The sequence below is a fragment of the Lutra lutra genome, chromosome 10 (genome assembly GCF_902655055.1).
Source record: "Lutra lutra chromosome 10, mLutLut1.2, whole genome shotgun sequence".
Taxonomy (NCBI): domain Eukaryota; kingdom Metazoa; phylum Chordata; class Mammalia; order Carnivora; family Mustelidae; genus Lutra; species Lutra lutra.
The window spans coordinates 65008059-65031663 of NC_062287.1; the positions used below are offsets into that span (position 1 = coordinate 65008059).

At 38.9% G+C, this 23605-nt stretch overlaps 1 protein-coding gene across 2 annotated transcripts in view; it reads left to right on the forward strand.

Moving 5' to 3' along the window:
* SWAP70 (switching B cell complex subunit SWAP70) overlaps positions 1 to 23605 on the forward strand; it is a 65050-nt gene that overhangs the window by 8472 nt on the left and 32973 nt on the right. Inside the window, exons 2-3 of one of the 2 annotated variants that reach the window (XM_047691803.1) lie at positions 3132 to 3229; positions 13193 to 13333. In XM_047691803.1, coding sequence (XP_047547759.1) covers positions 13301 to 13333 — 33 coding nt within the window. In that variant the 5' untranslated portion in view covers positions 3132 to 3229; positions 13193 to 13300. The remainder of the gene's footprint in view (positions 1 to 3131; positions 3230 to 13192; positions 13334 to 23605) is intronic. The other variant, XM_047691802.1, reaches the window with a different exon arrangement.

The following is a 23605-nucleotide window of genomic DNA, read 5'->3' on the forward strand; positions in this document are numbered from 1 at the left end:
ATTTAAAAAAGAAAAAAATGCGTGTAATTCAAGAAGGTAAGATAATGAGAGCTATTATGTAAACACTTGTACATCAAAGAGAAACTTTCAAATAATTCATATAGGCACATGGTATAGGATTCATAAAGTTCGGTGTGCCTGGATGGCTCAGTCAGTTGGGTGTCTGCCTTTGGCTCAGGTCATAATCCCAGGGTCCTGGGCTCAAGCCCTGTGTCGGGCTCCCAGCTCTGTGGGGAGTCTGCTCTCCATCTCCCTCTGCTCCTCACCCCCACTTATGTTCTCTTGCTCAAATAAATTAAAAAAAAAAAATTCATAAAGTTCAAAAGGGCATTTACAGAAGTGAAAAGTAAGTTTTCTTTAACCCTTCTCCTACACTATTTTCCTGCTCTGGAGGTAACCATTATTACTAGTTTATTATGTTCCTTCCAGAGATCAAAATGTACCTTAAGATTAATACTCTTATTGCTTTAGTAAGTGTTGTCCTTTTATTTTTTATTTATTGTTATTATTTTTTGAATATTTTATTTATTTATCTGACAGAGACAGAGACAGTGAGAGAGGGAACACAAGCAGGGGGAGTGGGAGTAGGAGAAGCAGGCTTCCCACTGAGCAGGGAGCCCAATGTGGGGCTCAATCCCAGGACTCTGGGATCATGACCTGAGCCAAAGGCAGATGCCTAATGACTGAGCCACCCAGGCGCCCCAAGTGTTGTCCTTTTAAATAGAGCAAAGTCTAGTGATATTTTTTGCAACCTTTATTATAACTTTACTTTGCAATTATGGTTGCAGTGTGAATTACATGTCAGTCCTGGAAATGTCTTGAAATAAGCTTTTTGGTTGTGCACTTTTCTCCTGTTGTTTTTAGAAACACAGGGTTTTGTTTTGTTTCAAATTGTGCCCTTTTGAAGTAAAGCGGAATCTAAGTGGAAAAAAATTTTGGGGAATATGGGTAGTTTGAATCTTTATTCATTTCTCAATGATCATTTTTAGCGAAATATTTTTATTCTTTGCTTTGCAGTTTTTGTATCTTATGAATAGAACATTATATGTTCTATTCCCATGTAAGCATTTAGCCTTAAAATTTTTGAATCTTATTAGTTACAAAAGTAATTGAGCCTGGGCAGTGTGTCAGTTGAAAATACAGTAGTCCCTACTTATCTGCATTTTCAAATTTCACAGTTTCATTTACCTGCAGTCATCTGTGGTCTGGAAGCAGATGATCCCTATTCTGAACATTTTTCAGAAGTTCTCTAATAGCATAACAGTATGTCACAGTGCCTCCATCATTCACTTATCTCATCACATAGGCCTTTTATCATCTCTTATAATTACAGGAAGGGTGGGTATAGGACAATATTTTGAGAGAGATATGACATTCACATAACTTTTGTTACAGTATGTTGTTATAATTATTCTATTTTTTTAAGGATTTTATTTATTTATTTAACAGAGAGAGAGAGAGATTACAACTAAGCAGAGAGGCAGGCAGAGAGAGAGGGGGAAGCAGGCTCCCCACTGAGCAGAGAGCCTGGTGTGGGGCTGGATCCCAGGACCCTGAGATCATGACCTGAGCCGAAGACAGAAGCTTAACCCACGGAACCACCCAGCCGTCTTATAATTATTCTATTTTATTATTAGTTATTGTTGTTAATCTTTTTACTGTGCCTAATTTATAAATTAAACTTGATCATAGTTATATATGTATCTAAAAAATCATATATCTAGGGTTCAGTACTATCCGATAGGGTTTCAGGATTCCACTTGGAATATGTCCACTGCATAAGCAGGACAACTGTATACAGGAAGCAAGTTGTAAAGGGCTTTTATCGTGTGAAACACAATGTAAAAATATGTCTAATTTTTGTGAACTTGGCATGTATAATATTTTTCCCTAATTTTTTTTTAAGGTGTTGAACTTTATTTTTTTAATATTTTATTTATTTATTTGACAGAAAGAGAGCACAAGCAGGGGGAGCAGCAGAGGGAGCAGCAGAGGGAGAGGGAGAAGCAAGCTCTCTGCTGAGCAGGGAGCCCTGTGTGGGGCTTCATCCCAGGACCCTGGGATCATGATCTTAGCTGATGGCAGACGCTTAACTGCCTGATCAACCCAGGCGCTCCTTTTTCCTTAATCTTTAGTATTACGTTTCTGTTAACCTCTGTGGTAAAAGTTCTTTCTGTTGAAGAACTAAAAACTCTAATTAAAAAATGGGATTTGGGAATTGGAATCATGAATAAGCCTATAAAAGTTTTGTAAGTATTTTTTATATTTCACCAAAACAAAATAGTAAAGACAGCTCTCCAAATAAAGAACATGTAAGAGACTTTAAAAATCTTAAAATGGTAATAATGGATTCTGGGTTATTTCCTTTCCTCATTCCTTATTTGATAACAGCTTTTCAGTGAGGAGGGGAGTTGGGAGTTTTGGGTTTTTTTTGAAATAACATGTAAACTTCTGCTTTATTGAAGGTAAACTGTAAGGCGCTGTGTGTGTGTGCGTGCGCACCTCCATCTTAAGAGCCAGAGTGCATTTCTAATCTTATGACTCAGAGTTCTTAACCTTGATCTCCATTTCATACTTCCTTTTGGGTCTGAGGTACATAGTACCTGGAAGCTAGAGACAGAAGAGGCTTTGCGTGACCTTTACTCATTTGCCATCACAGAGTAGCTATGTTCTCACTCCCTCCCGACAAGAGGCTTATTATGTAATCCCCTCAGTGACTAATTAGCACATTGGACCTCGAGGTATTCCAGCTTGCCTCCACAGTTTCTCTTATGTGTGTCTCTGTTCCCGTCCTACAACATAAGTCTAAGGTAGCCCTTTGTCTCTGCTTCCTTTATCTTCCCCAGGGATTCATTTCACGAATCTATTTTTCTGCTCTGCTTTCTGCTTTATTTCCTTTTCATTGTACCTTCAGATTCCTTTTTTTTAAAATTCAAAATCTGTGTTTCCTTGAAACTGCAATGCTCAGCAACTAATTAACTGTAGAAAGGTGTTTAGGAGTAAATCTGCATGTAGTTGAATTTTATAAATGAAGAGATCTTGTGGTTAGGGAGAGATTTCTGCAATATTGGAAAAACTAATTTTTTCATCTTGGGATTCCTCTCTGCTTTCTATACCTTTTGCTTCCTTAGGAATAATTACCTTTGTTTGGTAATCAAGCGTGGAGAGTGGTGTGTATGTGAGCACGGTGTACCAGCCGGACTCCGACACATGCTGAACAGTGTGGAAGGTATTCTATTTTCATTGCGTACGTAGCTGTGGGAGGATGGAGCGTTGCCTTGCCAGGCAGCACATCCCCATCGGTTCTTTCAGCTCATAGGGTGATGGATGTGGGGTTACATTTCCGATGTTTTCATTCCTGTACAGAATAGATGGTTAACATATATTTGTTGACTGGCTACATTAGTGTCAGTACTTCAGAACTGATCCTATAAAGGGGAAGTTACGAAAACTTTTTAGTATTTATGACAAAGGTAGAGTTTTGAGATTATTGTGATGATGTGGGTGTGGTAATTAGAGGTGAGAGGCTGGAGATGGGAAGACCAATTGGGGAGCATCTGTGAAAGTTGATGAGTCAGTTGATGAGTGCTGGACTGGGATGGTGGCCGTGGGAATCAAAACAGGTTTGTTCCTTACCCTTATAGAGCTTTAGTCCTGGGAATGATGGAGACCCAGCAAACTGTCAATTCAAATATAGGGAGATAAAGTACACATTTCACCAAAGGCTTGTGGAATCTATTCATAACACTTGTAATGAATTATTTTATTGTTGGGTGCAATATAGTGATTTTTTTTTAAAGATTTTATTTATTTGACAGAGATCACAAGTAGGCAGAGAGGCAGGAAGAGAGAGAGAGAGAGTGGGGGAAGCAGGCTCCCCGCTGAGCCGAAGGCAGAGGTTTTAACCCACTGAGCCACCCAGGTGCCCCAATATAGTGATTTTTAAGATTAGTTTTATCATTTTTGTCCATTTATTAATTGTCATTCTTGTTTAAAGACAAGCATTCATTTTCTAACTATTTTTAAATTAAACTTTCACCAGAAAAAAAGTGCTGGGTGCACAGAGGAGGAGAACTTATCTAGCTTAAGGGGAGGATTCGAGGAGTTAGGTCAGAGAATACTTCTAGAGGCAGAGGCATTTGTCGTGGACCTTAAGGGATGATGTGTCACACTTGTCTGTAAGAACATCTATGATGAAAGATATAGAAAATAAACCCTCTGGAAAAACAGGAAAAAGTCTCAGGAAAGAGCACTTGTTGGGGAGTCAGGAGACCTGTCTTTGCTCTGATACTTGTGTAGCCATGGGAAGTCACTTCTTGCTGGGCTTCAGCTTCCTCATTTGTAAAATGTAGAGTACCAGATGAGGTCTTTGAGGGTTAGCCTTCTAATTTAACTATGTTAGCTTATTTACCACAGTCATATCCTGTTGAGTGTTTGCTCTGCAGCAGCTCTTTGTTGGAGTCTCAGAAGGGAGGTTGGAACCTGCTGCTGAGGACGGGGAGCCCCTGTTTCACCAGCATTACATTCTCTGGTTAGCCATAAGTTGATAGAACAGCTCATTCAGTGGAGAGAGGAGTTGGCCTTGGGGGGTGCTGAGTTAGATTTAGCAATAGGACAATCTGTAAGTTAAAGAGGTACAAGAAGAGTAGAGTCTATGATTTGTTGTGAAAGGAATGATAGTACCAAAGTTAGCATCAGGGTGGGAAGCCTCTTTTGGGGAAAAAGGTGATGAATTCTTTGGGTTTTTTTGGATGTGAGGTAAATTTAGTGTGGAAATCTCTAGATGTAGGGATGTAAATCAGAGGGAAAGACCAGAAGAAGATGTGAGAGTTATTAAAATAGAGGTAACTTAACATCGTCAGAATAAAAGCACTTTAGAAGAAGAAAATAGGGAGAAAGAACTCAGGGCTGAAAATTGAGCTTTGGTAGAGGTGCCTTTCGGGGATCACCTCCCTCACCCCTCATTTTCCTAAGGAGAAGAACCAGCATAAGTCTAAGAGGATGGGGGTGATCCAGCCTGCCAAGTGCCAGCACCTTGGGAGAATGACTTGTTCAGAAGGTGTCTGTCCTATGATAGGTTCTCCAGGAAGCAGATGGTAAGACAGAGTTGGGATTGCAAAAGGGCTACTGAGAAGAAACACCTAGGGCGGGAAAAGGAGAGAAAGAGGAAGCAGAATTGGGAAAAGGAGGTATCAAACTGTGATACGGACCTGACAAAACTAGGAGCAAATGATATCACCATCTTGCTCGGTCATTGGCTGAGGAGCCTAAAGGTGTCTGCCACAGAATCCTTTTGAAAAAGCAATTTCATGAGATTGATAAGGATGGGAGCCATATTATGGGGACCATAAGGAGACAGAGTGATCAGAAGAGGGGACAGCAGTGATAAACCTGAGATTTGTGATGTTTATCATCACTTTGGGTGTATACTGTGTCTTCAGATTTTCTTTTGGAATAGAGTGTACTAAATTGAACTACCTAACTTTTCTCTCTTCTGTTACAGAGTTCTCTCTCACACTTGTTGATTCTTACTGAGTCCCTTCCTCAAAAATCTCAACTTGAATTTTGAGGAAATGGATTGCTTTACTAGACTGCAGGTCAGATGAATTACGCCTGCTAGTTCTGGTGGCGTGAATAACTAAGGGGGGCATTGGTTTTTACTCTAAAAATGATCTGAGTTAGAGATTCCAATTAAACAAAAATGCTCTCCAGTAGAATATAGTGGTAGTACAATGAAGTAAATTCAAACACCTAGATCTAGATAAAAATGATGGAGAAGCAAAATAAATTAAAGAGAGAGAGACATAAGAAAATTCTTAAATAGGGCTCATTTAGCACACATTTGTTGAACATCAGGCACTTTATTAGGCTTTGGTATTGTACAGTTGGATAAAATATAGATCTTCCCTTTACGGAACTTACAGAGTAGTGGGAGAGATAGATACACTTATTGGAGTTAAATATTTTTATACATGATTTATCTTAAAATATTTGTTTATGCTGTAATCCAGCAGGAGGGAGACTGGAATCTAAGGAAGTTGTCCCAGATTGGGAGACTTTGTTGTCCATCATGTGGCTTCTTTAAGAGGCATGGCAAAGCCTAGTTCTTTGTGATGACTGAACTGAGTTAGTTTAATCAATTCTATATTCCTAGAGTGATCTCTTCATATTTTGTAATTTTTTGTAATTTTATTGGTGTCCCCTGGAACCTCCAGACATACTTAATTTTTAAATTTTCCATAAATATAAGAACTTCACTTTTTCTGATTATATATTCTACATATTATCTTTGTAAAAGATAATATGTAGAATATTCAAACAATGCATTGAAGTATAGAGGCAAAGGTAAAAGTACCCAAAATTCCACCACCAAGGGCAGATGCAGTTAACTTTTCAGTGAATATCTTTCTAACATCTTTTCTGTTTCTTCCACCCCTTTTTCCTCCCTCTCCTTGCTCTGTACACATATACACATGCATGCACACACTTGCATATACACAAACATACATATCCTTTTATATAAATGGGACTGTATTTCATATACTTTTGTAACCTATTTTCTTTTCTTTTTTCTTTTTCTTTTTTTATTTTTTAAGATTTCTTTTGTTTACTTGACAGAGAGAGAGAGACAGCGAGAGCAGGAACTCAGGCAGGGAGAGTGGGGGAAGAGAGAAGCAGGCTTCCCGCCCAGTAGGGAGCCCAATGTGGGGCTTGATCATAGGACCCTGGGATCATGACCTGAGCCAAAGGCAGACACTTAACAGACGGAGCCACCTAGGCACCTCTGTAACCTATTTTCTTAAAGAGGTGTTAGGGTTATCTTTGCATATCACTCCTCATAGATACAGACAGCATTCTTTTTTTTTTTTTTTTTTTTTTTTTTTACAGACAGCATTCTTAGTAATGGCTATAAACTATTTCACTGTGTTGATGCACCATGTTTTATTTAACCACTTTCCTATTCTTAGATATTTGAGGTGTTTAGATGCTTTCAGCCAGTAAACTTGTTTGGTGGGATTTGTATTGTTGGTACAGAAGGGTAGGAAGAAATGCTAGAAAGCTAAAGAGGGCCTGATTTGTCGAGTGGACTTAAATACACGGATGAGATACTTATTTGGTTTTTTACTTCTGTAGGCTTTTTTTGAATTTTAGATGAGGGAATAATGTGGTATAAGCAGCACTTAAAGATTAACTTAGTAAGGGGCGCCTGGGTGGCTCAGTCCTTTAAGCATCTGCCTTTGGCTCAGGTCATAATCCCCAAATCTGGGATGGAGCCTGCTTTGGGCTTCCTGCTCAGCGGGGAGTCTCCTTCTCCCTCTGCCTCTGCTGCTCCCCCATGTGCTCTCTAGCGCGTGCTCTCTCTCTGTCAAATAAATAAATAAAATCTTCAAAAAAAAATTAATTTGGTAAAAGTGTCTAGGATTGCTTTTAGGGCTGAATCAACATTGAGTTGGAGATTTCTGAGGCTGAATACAGTAAAGATAATTTAAGAGAAAGCAAGCAAGATTGAAACAGTGATAAGCAGGATGAAAGGATATTGTCAGGAAAGGGAAAATGACTCTATGTGGTAAGGGGCAGGACTTCTATTAAGACAATGCTCTTAAGGCAGGGCATAATACTGGTAGGAAATTGGTCATTCTGCTTCATTGTTAGGAAGAGTTTTCTGTAATTTGCCATTAGCTTGAAATTTTATAAATCAGAGAGGAATTCTCATGTTTTTTTTTTAAAGATTGCTTATTATGAATTATAATTCTATAATTGTGTTGGTTCATATAAGCTTGTTGGAATAGAGATCCCCACCCCCTTTTTCTTCAGTGCTGAAGTTTGCCCATTACGCACATCCTGTAAAGGGAAACTGTGTGACTTGTGGGGGGGCACATTTCAGAGAACCTTTATAATCTCTACATCTTTGGGAGGGAGGAGGGTAAAGATTATGCACTCATGTGTGTTAAAACACTGCTTAGTCGTTCATAATCCTTGGTTTTGTTTTCATGATAGTTGGAGTAAAGTGCTTAAAAGGGTAAATGGCAAACTACTGAATAAGAACAGACCAACGAACAGGGCTCATGCGGCTAATTAGTCATCTCTCATCAGCAAAGGCCCTGCAGAGGCAATAGTAGATATGAAAGGGCTGGAGAGATGGGTTGTTGGCATGGATATGGATCTTTTATTGTAGTAACAATAATTTATTCTTCAAATCAAGGGAATGAGAGCAAAGTTGCTTAGCAATCATGTGGGCGCTAGAAGAATGGCCTTTGGAAGCAGGCATTTGAAGTGGGATCAATTCAACTTTTTTGAGAAACTTGCAAACAGTCTGATTAGAGTGATTCAGGGCAGTCCTCATGCAAATCAAGAACTTGGAGCCCTCTTGTCCTGATTGCTTTTGTCCTGATCTACTTTCCAGCTTCCTCATCTGGAGAGGCTAGCACTTCTTGGAACTGGTTCCCCCAAAGGTGGGTGCTAGGAGATGGGGGCTCCCTGAGAGAGAATGGTTCTAGAGTTCTAGGCATGTGTAGTTCTTCGCCACTGGATTTAACTTGGCTCCACAAAATAGTGCCAGACATCTTATTGGGTCCTGGAGAACTGACTAGGTAGGGCTAGGCGAGCACCAGTCCATCAGTGCACCTTATCTATAACATGCATACGTGGCCACAGGGTATTGGGCTCTCTGTTCTTCCAGAAACAGAGGGCAAGTGGCAAATGTGGAAGGGGCATCTGAACAGGAGGCTTGGGTTCTGGCCTAGTTTCACTGTACATAAAATTCTGTGATTTGGGGATATCTCCGAACCTCTGACTCAGACTCTTTATCTGTAAAATAGCAATAATACCTACCTTTCTCCGGGGTGACACTAAAACCACCAATGGACAATGCCAGTCTACTCTAAAAATCATAAAGTAATCTACAAGCTTATGGAGTATTTACTTCTTACTAATAGTTTGTATTCTGGCCTTTAAGATTTTGATTTCTTTCTTTTTTTTTTTTTTAAAGATTTTATTTATTCACTTGACAGAGAAAGAGAGATCACAAGTAGGCAGAGAGTAGGGAGGAAGCAGGCTCCCTGCTGAGCAGAGAGCCCGATGTGGGGCTCGATCCCAGGACCTCGAGATCATGACCTGAGTTGAAGGCAGTGACTTAATCCACTGAGCCACCCAGGTGCCCCAGATTTTGATTTCTTTATACATTTTTTTATTAAAAAACTTGAGATACTGTTCAGGGTTTAAAAAAAATTACTGATAATTTTTTTTTTAAAGATTTCATTTATTTATTTGAGAAAGAAAGAGAGAGCATAAGAACAGGAGGAGAAGGAGAAGCAGACTCCTCACTGAGCAGAGAACCCAATGTGGGGCTCTATCTCAGGACCCTGGGATCATAACCTGAGCTGAAGGCAGATGCTTAACTGACTGAGCCACCCAGGCGTGCCACCCCCTACCTTTTTAAAAGATTTTATTTATTTATGCTGATAAAATTTTTTGAAAAGTTTTAAAGATAGCACACTTTTTTTTTCTCTTTTAGTAACAAAACCTTTTCAGTTATCTATTATTCAGTTTGTTATTTTGTTTGATGAAGACTTCCCTATTCTAGGCCATATTAACAATGAAAAAAGCCAATTTATGATCAAATTATAGTGCTTTTGCTGAATTCATAAAACAAGTTTGGGTTGACAGTTAAGGATTGGTCTTTAAAAAAATTTTTTTTAGAAGCAGGTTTAACACCTTATTCTGCCGTGAGTATGCTGAGAATGAGCAAATAGATAGCAAAACATTAAACCATTATAAAATGGTAAGTTGCAAACCACCGAGCAGGAACAGACTGCATGAGCAGGGCTAGCGCTCAGATCTTCTCTAGGGTCATTGTTACTATTAAGTGTTGTCTCCCCTGGTTTGTTTAACTAAATAAAATAAAGAAATTTCGGCAGTTAAGAAAATTCTAGAGAAGATTCTAGAGTTCAAATCTAAATCTTCTTTGGTGGGATCACTGAATTGAACTAAGCACCTACACATACAAAGAGCATTGTTTACTTTAGAGAACTAAAACTATGATGTCCCTAATTACTAGAGAGTGTTGGACCAGGGATTACAAAACCTGAATTCTAGTCTCTGTTCTGCTAAGTAACTTTAGTTAAAAACAAAACAAGAGGGGCGCCTGGGTGGCTCAGTTGGTTAAGCAACTGCCTTCGGCTCAGGTCATGGTCCCAGAGTCCTGAGATCAAGTCCCATATTGGACTCCCAGCCCCATGGGGAGTCTGCTTCTCCCTCTGACCTCCCCTCTCATGCTCTCTCTCACTCTCTCTCCCTCTCTCAAAATAAATAAATAAAAATCCTTTAAAAAAAAAAAGAAACAAGAGAAATTTTATCTCTTTAAGCCAGTACTTATCAACTATAGGATGAGGAGGATGACAATATGGCACCTAAAGCCCCTGCCAGGACTTTAGTTGGAAGATCTATAAAACCTGAAGGCAGAGAAAGAGGGGTGTGGGAGAGATTGGTGTATCCTTTTTGTACCTTTGGGAGTTTGCATTAATCACCTACTTTTCTCATGTTACTCCCCTATCTAAAAGCCTGCTAATTGCCCTTTTCTGTCGAAAAAGCTCTCCTTATTTTAAGGCCTAGGTTACATTTCACTTCCTCTGTGAAGTCACTTTAACACACATTGTTTTTCTTTTCTGAACTCATTGATTGTCCTTACATCACACTCATCTGTTAATCATGGTAATTGCTGTGGAAAATGCCTTCCTTTTATACCTATCTCTAGAGAGTAGATTAATGTGAAAGAAAAAATAGACTTCGAAGTTAAATAGATCTAGCTGTATGATCTTATGTCAGCCACTTTCTAAAAATACATGTTTAATTTCTTTTAATAGAACATTTTTGATTAGATAAAATTTTTTTCAAGCTTAAGAAAAAGAGGAGGTGCAGTGAAAAGTCCTTTTCCTCAGGTCTACCACCAAGCTAGTCTTTTCCCGACTATTATAGTTTTTTATATATTCTGCTAGAGTTTTTAATTTTTTAAAGAAATAGAACCTTTATTTATCTATTTTTAAGATTTATTTATTTGTCAGAGAGAGAGCCCAAGGAGGGGGAGCAGCAGACAAAGGGAGAGGCAGGCTCCCTGCTGAGCAAGGAGCCGGGTGTGGCACTCGGGCACAGGATCCCAGGGCCTTGGGATCATGACCTGAGCTGAAGGCAGACTCAACAGACTGAGCCACTGAGGTGCCCCTCTGCTAGAGTTTCTTATTTTTTCTTTCTTTTTCTTTTACATAAAAGATGGCACACTAAACATAATCTTAAGCATATTGCTTTTTTCACTTAGAGATCTTTTCATATCACTAGATGGTGAGCTTCTTTATTGTTCTTAATGTTTTATGAATGCATCATAATTTAACCAGTGGTTGGGAATTTTTACTTGAAGTCCCAAATGATTTCAGATTTGAATGACCTTTGAGCCTTATCTGAGAAAATCACTCCTTATTTCTCTAAACTCCTATTTCTATGATGCTTTACAGGTTTTAAGCGCTTTATGTACTTGAAGTTGATCTTCACAAAACCTCTTTGGAAGTAGGTAATTTACTCCATAAGTTTTACTAGGTAAATAGAGAAAGGAAATATCTATTTAGGTTTCTGCTGACTGCGGTGCAAGTTTCTTCAGCAAAAGCTCTACCGTGCTCTTTTCATGTGCTCTACTATTGGCAAATAGAGATTTTGTTTGAGAAACACAGCCTGCTTTGTAGGGGCTGATAAAAGTCTTCATTACTTCATTTATAACCATTTGTGAATTTACTTCCTTTACTTTACTTACTTCCTTAAAACCAGTAGAGCATGTTGAAAAGGATCTCCAGATAAAGGAAGCTTTGAGAAACAAAACAAATATAGAGAGAAGATATGCAAATATTCTTTTTATAGGTTACTTTTTTTAATCTTAAAAAATCCTAACTGAAACGTGTGTATGCAGAAAAAAGTGACTTGCTTAATGGCATTGATATGAATGTGGTTCTTCAAGTGATTAAATGTGTAGGGCTGAGAAAAGTAGGTAGTATTTTAACCTGGGATTTAACATTTGGTAAGATTCTCTGTTAAAGTACAGCCAGAGCTCTGTAATTGACCTGTTCAGAATGCACAAATGAAAGTGGGAGGGATTTAAGTTTTACTGTAAAATTTTCATTTAATGCAAAATGAGGTTAGTACTCAGGTAGCCCAAACTGCTTCTTGAACTGCCTGAGTATTAATTATGAGCTCAGGTTATGCCAAAACTAGTAACGCTTTATATATGGAATGCGAATTTTCTACAAAAGTCTTTCAACCATTTTGGTGACTTCTGAGATATTTTTTCAATAAATTTTCTCCTATTTCTTCTAAACCAGGCCCTTGGTTTCTTTTTTCTTTTTATATTTATGTTTTTTATATTCATGCTGAAAATAGTCTAGTATCCTAGGATTTTAGAGATATTTGGACACTTAGAGATTGCTAAATAATGTTTTGTACCTTTGTATATTAGCTTGGCCCTTTGTCTTTTAACAAGTGAGAGAACACTGGAGCCCAGAAAGGTATGATTGGCCCTGGTCAGTCACTTTGTCCAGAACCCTCGGCTGCAGCTGCCCGGTTCCATCTTCTTTCTCATACAGCTCTGACTGACACTGCTCTACCTGGGGAATTTAATTTTGAAAACATTCTTTTGGCCCTTCCCAACCCTTTTTTCTTTCTAATGTGGGCCAAGTAATAAAAAACTCTAAGGAATATTATAGTCACGGATATGTAAACATTTTTGTTTTTAGTAGAGTTGACACACAGTGTCTAGTAGTTTCAGGTGTACAGCGTCGTGATTCAACTTCTCTATACTTGATGCTGTGCCCACCACAAGCGTAGCTCCATCTGTCACCGCCCAGCACTGTCACAGTCTCATTGACTGCATTCCCGTTGCTGTTCCCTTTGTTACTGTGTAGAGTTACAGATCTGGCGTGGAGCCGGCTCATTGTAGGCACGTAAAAGAGACTTTTTGAAGTGAGCCAGAACTGGGGAGGGAAGGAGGTAACAACCAAGTGAGGAGCAGGCAGCCGAGCAGTACTCACCCAGCATTTGTTAGCTCATTTCTCCATCTTTCTCTCCCTAGGGCAGGGAGCAGCCAGTAGTGTTCAGACAGTGAAGCTGCCATGTGTTGGTTTGTGGATGCCTTTAAACGACTTTCTTTCCCCCTTAGGTCCTTTCCCATAACCTGTGCACGGTGCTGAAGGTTCCACACGACCCTGTTGCCCTTGAAGAGCACTTCCGGGATGACGATGAGGGGCCTGTTTCCAATCAAGGCTATATGCCGTATTTAAACAAGTTCATTCTGGAAAAGGTATGCTTCCGATGTCTTCTTGCTTTCAGAGTGGTTTGATTTGCACATTTCAAGTGGGCCCCAGAGCCCCTTGCTGGTGAGCTCACTAAGGAGTTCAGGTGTGAGGCATCAGGAGGATAAGTCAGTCAGAAACGAAAGAAAGAATGGGAGACTGACATTTCCTATTTCTTCCTCTTCACTGTCTTAAAGTTGGTTTGGTAGTTTACAACTTGGCTCATTTTTTGAAATTAAGAACTGTATTTTGTACTAGTCTGTAATGTCTTCTTAGAGTGCTTCCCCCCTCCTTTTTAAATTCTGGTTCCACATGTACTGGCAATGATTGTTAAAGCATGGGTGTGTTAGGGTAAAATGTGAATGCCAAAGGTGATATTAATTATCTTTACTAAATAGCTATTGTACAGCAAAGTTTTCATCATAGACTTTTCAGGGTACCACTCAGATGCTCCCTCTGGGGTATATAATGAGTAAAGATGCTGCAAAAACCTGTTATGTGTTTGGAAGCCAAATATAACCTATTGGCATTGCTGCCATGTTCAGTTTCTCTTCTGGTTTGGATAATTAAAAATTGACAGAAGAAGGGGTTAAATTTAATGTACTTCTATTTCTGTTTAGAAGAAAATAAGCTGGGACGCCTGGGTGGCTCAGTTGGTTGGACGACTGCCTTCGGCTCAGGTCATGATCCTGGAGTCCCGGGATCGAGTCCCGCATCGGGCTCCCAGCTCCACGGGGAGTCTGCTTCTCTCTCTGACCTTCTCCTAGCTCATGCTCTCTCTCACTGTCTCTCTCTCAAATAAATAAATAAAATCTTTAAAAAAAAAAAAAGAAGAAAATAAGCTGATGGCACCTTCAAATTAAAAAAAATCGGTGATTAAAAATTATGAAAGGTTGTATATGCTTATTAAATAGGCAGTTAATACAAAAATACATGAAATAAAAAGTGAATGTCTCTTTACTCTTTCTAGTCTCACTCTCCAGGAGTAACCACCCTTAACAGTTTGGTGAATATCTTTGCCAGTCTTTTTAAATATATGCATGTAAATATCCCTGTACATAATACGTAGTGTTTGTTTCCATAGGGCTCAGATCATGCTATACATAAACTTCTTCAAATTTTTTTTTTAACTGAATGATATATTAGTGTCATTTTTCCATATTGTCTAACTTTGTTTAGGTATGAAATTAATTATATATTCACATGAATGGCTGGGAAATTCCTGCTTTGGCTATTTATAACACCAAGCATGAAATTTTTGGATATATCTTAAAAATGCCTTTCAAAAAATGACAGTGATAATACTTTTAAATTAAAAAGAAAATACATTTAGGGGCACCTGACTGGCTAAGTCAGAGGAGCATGTGACTCTTGATCTTGAGGTTGTGGGTATGAGCCCCATATTGGGTGTAGAGATGATTTAAATAAATAAACTTAAAAAAAATTTAAAAACTATATTTTCCCATCACCTAAATACCACAACTATTTATGTATTTTTTCCTATGGTTTCTTTGGATTTTTTTATTGCTGTATTTGTATACATTTATTACATTCGTTATCTTTTTTTAATAGTAAAGTACAGTAATTAACATTTATGATAATAAGTTAGTAGTTTGGAAAATGTCAAGATGTTGGTGAAGGTTCTTTTAAAAAGTCTCATGTTGGGACGCCTGGGTGGCTCAGTTGGTTGGACGACTGCCTTCGGCTCAGGTCATGATCCCGGAGTCCCGGGATCGAGTCCCACGTCGGGCTCCCAGCTCCACGGGGAGTCTGCTTCTCTCTCTGACCTTCTCCTTGCTCATGCTCTCTCTCACTGTCTCTCTCTCAAATAAATAAATAAAAAATCTTTAAAAAAAATATTTAAAAAGTCTCATGTTTTAGTGTGCCTGGGTGGCTCAGACGGTTGAGTGTCTTGCCTTCAGCTCAGATCATGATCCTCGGGTCCTGGGATTGAGCCCTATGTTGGGCTCCCTGCTGAGCAGGGAGCCTGCTTCTCCCTCTCTCTCTCTGCCTGCCACTCCCGCTGCTTGTGCTCTCTCTCTTTGTCAAATAAATAAATAAAATTTTAAATTATAAAAAAATCACGTTTTTCAGAAATTTTATTGCAAAGGTTGTCAAGATTACAATGTGTTCATTTATGTAGTATTCTTTGTACCTGTGTCTATTACTCCATATCAGCCTCACAATACAATTTTCTTTCTTCTTTTTTTTTTTTTAAAGATTTTATTTATTTATTTGACAGAGAGAGAGAGAGAGAGATCGCAAGTAGGCAGAGAGGCAGGCAGAGAGAGAGAGGGGAAAACAGGCTCCCCGTTGAGCAGAGAGCCCAGTATGGGGCTCGATCCCAGGACCCTGAGATCATGACCTGAGTGGAAAGCAGAGGCTTAAGCCACTGAGCCACGCAGGCACCCCACAATACAATTTTCTGCTCTTTATTTGTGTTTGTTTTATGTGTATATGTGTTATATGTGTTTTAAGTATTCCTTGTAGAGATGATAACATTGCTTTGATCATGCCTAATAATTAGGAAAATAAGAGAAATCTACCATAATGAAATACAAGATTTAATAAGACTCACAGAAGCCACAAATTACGTGATTCCACTTATATGAAATGCCTAAAATAGGCAAGCAAATAGAGATAAAAAGTAGATTAGTGGTTGACAGAGGTTGAGGGGAGGTTGGAATGGTGAGTAACTACCAATGAGCTTGGGGTTTCTTTTTGGAATGATGAAAATGTTCTAGAATTAGATAGTGACGGTAGTCGTAAAACTTTGTGAGTATATTAAAAACTATTGAATTGTACACTTTAAAATGCAAATTTTATGGTATGTGAATTATGTTTCAATAAAAAAAATGTCTAGGGTTGCCTGGGTGGCTCAGTCAGTTAAGTGTCTCCCTTTGGCTCTGGTCATGATCCGGGAGTCTTGGGAATGAGCCCTGCAGGAGGTTCCCTGGTCTGCGGGAAGCCTGCTTCTCCCTCTCCCTCTGCTCTACCCCCTGCCTGTGAACTTTCTCTCTCTCTCTCTCTCTCTCTCTCTGAAATAAATAAATAAATAAATCTTTAGAAATGTTTTAAATCAGATTATACGGAAACTGATTTGTGAGGTCTCAAAATTTCATAGTAGGATGCTGTACTATTTTCTGGAGCTTTTCCTGGGTGCTCTTCTGTTCATTGATGAGGTAGTTCATTTGTGTTCTGTAGTTGTATTATAAGTAAATATGTCTTAAATTCCACAAATATTTGGTGCCCTGCTGTGTGAATGTGTTTAATCTTAAAAATTAAAGATAGTCAGTGGCACCTTGGTGGCTCAGTTGGTTAAGCATCCCAACTCTTGATTTTGGCTCAAGTCTTGACCTCAAGGTTCTGAGATTGAGCTTTACCTTGGGGTCTGCACTGGGTGTGGAGCCTGCTTAAGATTCTCTTCCTCCCTCTCTTTCCGCTCTCTACCCTCCCCCCAAATTAAAAAACAATCAGCAGAATTGTGTCTGTTATTAAAATATAGAATGTACTGGGAAATATTCAGAAATCTGAAAATTGCCTTTTCAGTGCTAGAATTTGTGTGGGGTGGGCCAGTGGATAGGGAAACATGGTTTCATGTCTCAAAGTGTGGTACCCTAATACTGTATTTTGTTCTCCTTGGTGTAACTTTAATTAAATACCTTGAATTTTAAGCTTTAAAATGTTTTTTTCCTTTAGTATTTAGGTGTTTTAAAGTTTTGTAATTGGGGGAGCAAATATAGCAGTATTTAAAAAGTTCAAAATTAGCTACTTACTAATTACTAATACTTACTTGAGAAAAACTTACTCAAAATGAATGAGGATATGATGAAACAGTAAGTTCTTGTTTATTATTGCTTAGCCACCTGGAGTGGAATTTTGCCAGTCCTTCAATCCAAATAAAGCAGCCAAGGTTTCCATGGTGTGGGTTTAAATTGAAAAAGATTAGTGCCTTGTTTTGAAACTTGGTTGAAAAAGTGCCAATAGTGACTGGAGAATGTTAACATAAAGTTTAGAGATTCTAAATGGTTATGCAAAAGAAATAGAAAATAATTTACAATTTGATTAAATTTGCAAGATGTGATACACATATCTGTGTGTGTCATACATATACATAAACATATATGTAAACATATATATATAAATACATATCACACACTATCTCATTTGATCCTCATGTTAATCCTGTAATGCATAACTGGAATTCTTACTTCCATTTAAGTCAGGAGGAAGCTGAGCATAAGGTTGCCTAACTAATAAGGGTTAGAGAGATTTTAAACCTAAGCCATTTAATTTCTAGATCAGTGTTCTTTTAACTGTACTGTTGAGGGATTAATTACTTCCTTTAAGAATTATTGTTTTTCCAATTATGGGGTATATAGGGGAAGGGGGAGAGGCTTAAAAGCTATTCTGACAAATCTCAAACTTTGTCAGCCTCTAGTTCTCTTAGGTTTTTTCTCAAAAGTTTTAACATGAGTCTTTTCTCTTAATTAGTATCTGGTGTTCAAGGTGCCTCCTTAGCGCAGTAGGCAACGCGTCAGTCTCATAGTATCTGGTGTTCTTCAGTGTTCATTCTCATCACATTTTCCCCAGGTGGTTTTAGAGGTTTTTTGCCTTTGCCTAGGTTAATTATTCTGAAGGGGCTGGGACTGAGAGATAAAGTATGTTGAAATTCACTTTCTAAAAACTAATTTTTCCAATTGATTTCTGTATTTGCTTTCAGAGATAATCATATACCTGTTGTTCTTCATGATGATAGGATTCATTTTCAGCTTTCCTGAGACATCAAATGATTAATATGCCTGTGTTCTTGTATCAAATATTTTGCCTTCCCCGAGTGTTAACTTTTATTTTTTTGCTTTTTTGTTAAATTTCTTCTTTAGTAAAGAATGGGATGCTGTGAACATTTAGGAAGAATGTTTTTGTGAGCCTCCCCTCTCTTTTTTTGCAAAGAGACATTATACCTGGATTATCTGACAGTAAATAATTGAAGAAAGCAATATATTTGTTACCTTTTTACTACTGAGCCCCAATAGATTACATCAACAGGTAATTCTGCTTCAGCGTATTTATGTGGCAATCTAATTCTCTTATGAGATTTAATAACTTATTAGGCTTTTGGGTCTGAATCATTTTCAGTTCTTTTTCCTGATTCCACATTTTAAGGGTTGTTCTGAGCTATTTATGACTAAAACTAATAGTAATCTGTTAGCAAGATGCCTAGTCTCATTGGGGAATTTGCTGCTTTCCTAGAAGAATCCTTTTCGTTTTTGCTTTTGGCTTTTTGGAAACATACATACACATGGAAGAAAAGCAAAAAGAAATGTTTTGGTTTAATATAATGTCCTTTCTCGAACAGCTAGTAGCTTCTGCATTCTGTTTCCTAGGCTGACATACCAAATGCTTGCTGTTCATGTCAGTTCTAGTTCTTCCATAAAATGAGGTTTCAGATTTCTGTTGCTTGAATCCGTATATCATCAGCTATCAAAATATCTTCAAATGGGTGCCTAACAACTGTCATTTAGTAGGAAGTCCTACTGCTCTCAACTACCCAAAACCATGTTTTTGTACAGTTCTTTTTATTTATTAGCCTGTGTTATTTTTTCTTTCATAGTTGCTTAAGAGTTATGTAGTATTATTTTGGCATAATGTCCAAGTCAGACTCTATATTTTCATCACATTTGTGAAGTTATACAGCACTAAGGACTTTTTTTTTTAAATTTTTTAATTTTTTGAGAGAGGGAGAAGCATGTGTTTGAGGTGGGGAGGTGGTTGGAGAGGGACAGAGAGAGAGGGAAGGAGAGAATCTTAAACAGGCTCCATGCCCAGCACAGAGCCTGATGGGTGAGGCCTGATCTCATGACGCTGAGATCATGACCTGAGCGGAAATCAAGAGTTGGACATTTAATTGACTGAGCCACCCAGGTGGTGCCCAGCACTAAAAATTTCTGGTGAAAAAAGAGGTTAAATGCTGAAAATTGTGGATAACTTTATGCCACTGAGTACTGTGGCCAGCAATATAAGAGTGACATGGTTTAAAGAAATACTGTTTTTTAAAATAAAAGCCTTATTTAAAGTGTATAATTCAGCGGTTCTTGGTATAACCACTTCTTTTTTAAGATTTTATTTATTTGTCAGAGAGAGAGTGAGCATACAAACAGGGGGAGTGACAGGCAGAGGGAGAGGCAGGCCTCCCGCCAACCAATGAGTCTGATGTGGGACTTAATCCCAGGACCCCGGGATCATGACCTGAGCCAAAGGCAGACGTTTCACTGACTGAGCCACTCAGGCATCCTAGGGACTTTAAAACAAAAAACAAAAAACAGTTATTTGTGTATTTTAGGGAGAAAGCACGAGTGTGAGCAGGGGGAGGGAGAGAGGTAGACAGGTAGACTCCTGCCGAGTGGGGAGCTTGACATGGCTCAATCCCAGGACCCTGAGATCAAATGGCCTGAGCTGAAGCCAAGAGTCTGATGCTTAACATACTGGGCCACCTAGTGTAGTGTAGTGTAGTGTAGTCATCTACATCTGTATGGTGCAGACATCACCGTAGTCAATTTTAGAAAATTTTAGAATATTTTCTTTACCTTCCTTCAAAAAAACTGTATCCATTAGGACTCACTCTCTCCTTCCCCACACTCCTAAGAAACCACTAATCTATTTTCTATTTCTATAGATTTGCCTATTCTGGACTCATAAATATGAGGCCTTTTGTGTCTGCCTTCTTTTATTTGGCATGTCTTCAAAATTCATCTACATTGTAGCATGTAATGGTACCTCATTCCTTTTGATGGCTGAATATTTCATTAATTTTTTAAAAAGATCTATTTATTTTAGAGAGAGTGCATGAGGGGTGGGGAGGGGCAGGAGAGATAGTCTTTTTTTTTTAAATTTATTTTATTTTTTATAAACATATAATATATTTTTATCCCCAGGGGTACAGGTCTGTGAATCACCAGGTTTACACACTTCACAGCACTCACCATAGCACACACCCTCCCCAGTGTCCATAATCCCACCCCCCTCCCAACTCCCCTCCCCCCATCAACCCTCAGTTTGTTTTGTGAGATTAAGAGTCACTTATGGTTTGTCTCCCTCCCAATTCCATCTTGTTTCATTTACTCTTCTCCTACCCCCTTAACCCCCCATGTTGCATCTCCTCTCCCTCATATCAGGGAGATCATATGATAGTTGTCTTTCTCCGATTGACTTATTTTGCTAAGCATGATACCCTCTAGTTCCATCCACGTCGTCGCAAATGGCAAGATTTCATTTCTTTTGATGGCTGCATAGTATTCCATTGTGTATATATACCACATCTTCTTTATCCATTCGTCTGTTGATGGACATCTAGGTTCTTTCCATAGTTTGGCTATTGTAGACATTGCTGCTATAAACATTCGGGTGCACGTGCCCCTTTGGATCACTACGTTTGTATCTTTAGGGTAAATACCCAGCAGTGCAATTGCTGGGTCATAGGGTAGTTCTATTTTCAACATTTTGAGGAACCTTCATGCTGTTTTCCAGAGTGGTTGCACCAGCTTGCATTCCCACCAACAGTGTAGGAGGGTTCCCCTTTTAGAGAGAGAGTCTTTTTTTTTTTTTTTTTAAAGATTTTATTTATTTATTTGACAGAGAGAGATCACAAGCAGGCAGAGAGGCAGGCAGAGAGAGAGGAGGAAGCAGGCTCCCTGCTTCGAGCAGAGAGCCCGACGCGGGGCTCGATCCCAAGACCCTGAGATCATGACCTGAGCCGAAGGCAGCGGCTTAACCCACTGAGCCACCCAGGCACCCCTAGAGAGAGAGTCTTAAGCCGACTTCCTGCAGGTGGAGCTCAATCTTATGACCTGAGCTGAAATCAAGGATCAAGAGCTTCCCTATGACCTTGCAATTGCCTACTGGGTATTTACCCCAAAGATACAGATGTAGTGAAAAGAAGGGCAATCTGTACCCCAATGTTCATAGCAGCAATGGCCACAGTCACCAAACTGTGGAAAGAACCAAGATGCCCTTCAACGAACAGATGGATAAAGAAGATATGGTCCATATATACAATGGAATATTACGCCTCCATCAGAAAGGATGAATACCCAACTTTTATATCAACATGGACGGGACTGGAGGAGATTATGCTGAGTGAAATGAGTCAAGCAGAGAGAGTCAATTATCATATGGTTTCACTTAACTTGTGGAGCATAAGGAATAACACAGAGGACATGGGGAGTTGGAGAGAAGGGTGTTGGGAGAAATCGGAGGGGGAGACGAGCCATAAGAGACTATGGACCCTGAGGAGCTAACTGAGGGTTTTGGAGGGGCGGGGGGTGGGAGGTTGGGTGAGCCTGGCGGTGGGTGTTGTGGAGGCCACGTATTGCATGGAGTACTGGGTATGGTGCATAAACAATGAATTCTTGAACACAGAAAAGAAACTTAAAAAAAAAAAAAAATGGATGCTTAACTGACTGAGCCACCCAGGCGCCCCTCTGCTAAATATTTTAAACAAGTGTTCTGATTAATTCTTTATATCAGCTCCATGGGTTAAGTACCATCATCACTACCACTTTAAAGACAAAGAAACTGGGCTTTGGGTTACATTACTTGCCTCAGGTCACCCAGCTTCTAAGTGGTATTCAATGACTATATGATAATTTTGTCCTGTGGCTTTGTAACTATGCCATTTTTGGTGGGCTTATATTTTATTTTTTTCCACTACTCTTATAAACAATAGTGACTATTCTAAGTAAATCATTATCTGACTCTGATTCTCTTTTTAGGATAGATTATTTGAAGTATAATTATTGATGGGAGAGTATGAATACTTTTTTTTTTTAAGATTTTATTTATTTATTTGACAGAGAGAGAGAGATTACAAGTAGGCAGAGAGGCAGCAGAGAGAAAGGGGGATGCAGGCTCCCTGCTGAGAAGAGAGCCCAATGTGGGGCTTGATCCCAGAACCCTGGGATCATGACCCGAGCCAAAGGCAGAAGCTTTAACCCACTGAACCACCCAGGCTCTCTGGGAGAGTATGAATACTTTCTGAGAAAACAAATTCTACAATCAATTTCCAAAGCATCAAACTGGCCAATTTCCCTATCTTCTGAGGACTGTGTCTGTGCCACAGGAACTTTAGTCTTGAGCTGGTTTGGATGAAAATTCTAGTTTAGAGAACATGTGTGTTTAGTTTTGTAAATACTTTAAGTCCTTTAGTTAGAATTGAAGTCTATAAATAGCATTGCTATCTTGTATGGATTTTAGTGAGAAGGAAATATGTTGAAAATGACAACAACTCTATACATTTCTTTCTAGGATATTATCTTCCATTTGGATACCTTGAAACCACTGGCAGCCATTATCAGTTTTTTAAAAGATATGAGACTTTTGATTATGTGTGATGCAAACTGGGATTTTGGAGCAGTTTGTAATCTTAGATAAGATGGAGTATGGAATCATAGATTTCTTTTATAGTTAGAACAGACCTTGAAATCTTCTCATTGTGTAGATTTATTTTAATCTAGCAAGCATTAAGTATTGAGCCCGTATCCTTCAATGGCTTGTGTTTTTTAGGTGAAGCCCAACATCCTTATCATGGCATGCAGGGCCTGTTTGATTTGGCCTCTGCTGCCTTCTCCAGCCTCCTTTTCTTCCTCTCCCATTCTCGTGCACTTCAGTGCAATTATGTTGGTCTTCTCTCTGTTCCTCATATTACCAAGACCCTTCCTGCCACAGAGCCTTCAGACATGTCGCTTCCTCTGTTGTAAGGCTTCCTCCACCCTTAAAATGCATCTAATTCCTGTTCATCCTGTAGGTCTCAACTTGATTGTTACTTCCTCAGGGAGGTTTCTCCAGGCAGCACACTGCCCTTCCCAGAGCTAACTTGCTGTCTTATAAAGTGTTCTTACACTCTCCTGTGTTTTCCCTTTGTAGCATTTACCAGAGTTTTCATCATGTAGATGGTTAGGTTATTGCTGTATTGTTCGATACTGATACCCCTCCTCCTGGAGTGTAACTTCTGTGATGGGCAAGGACTGGTTCACCATTGGGCAACAATAGAGCCAATTAAAATAATCTATTTTTTACTTTAATTTTGTGCAGAAGTTTTAAAAGTTTGATGTAGTCTTAGTTGTTTTTTTTTGCTTTTGTTGCCTTTGCTGTAATTGTCATATCCAAGAAATCATTGCCCATTTCAGTGTCGTGAAGCTCTTCCCCTCTGTTTTCTTATAGGAGTTTTCTAGTTTCAGGTCTTACATTTAGATTTTTACTCCATTTTGCATTAATTTTTGTAT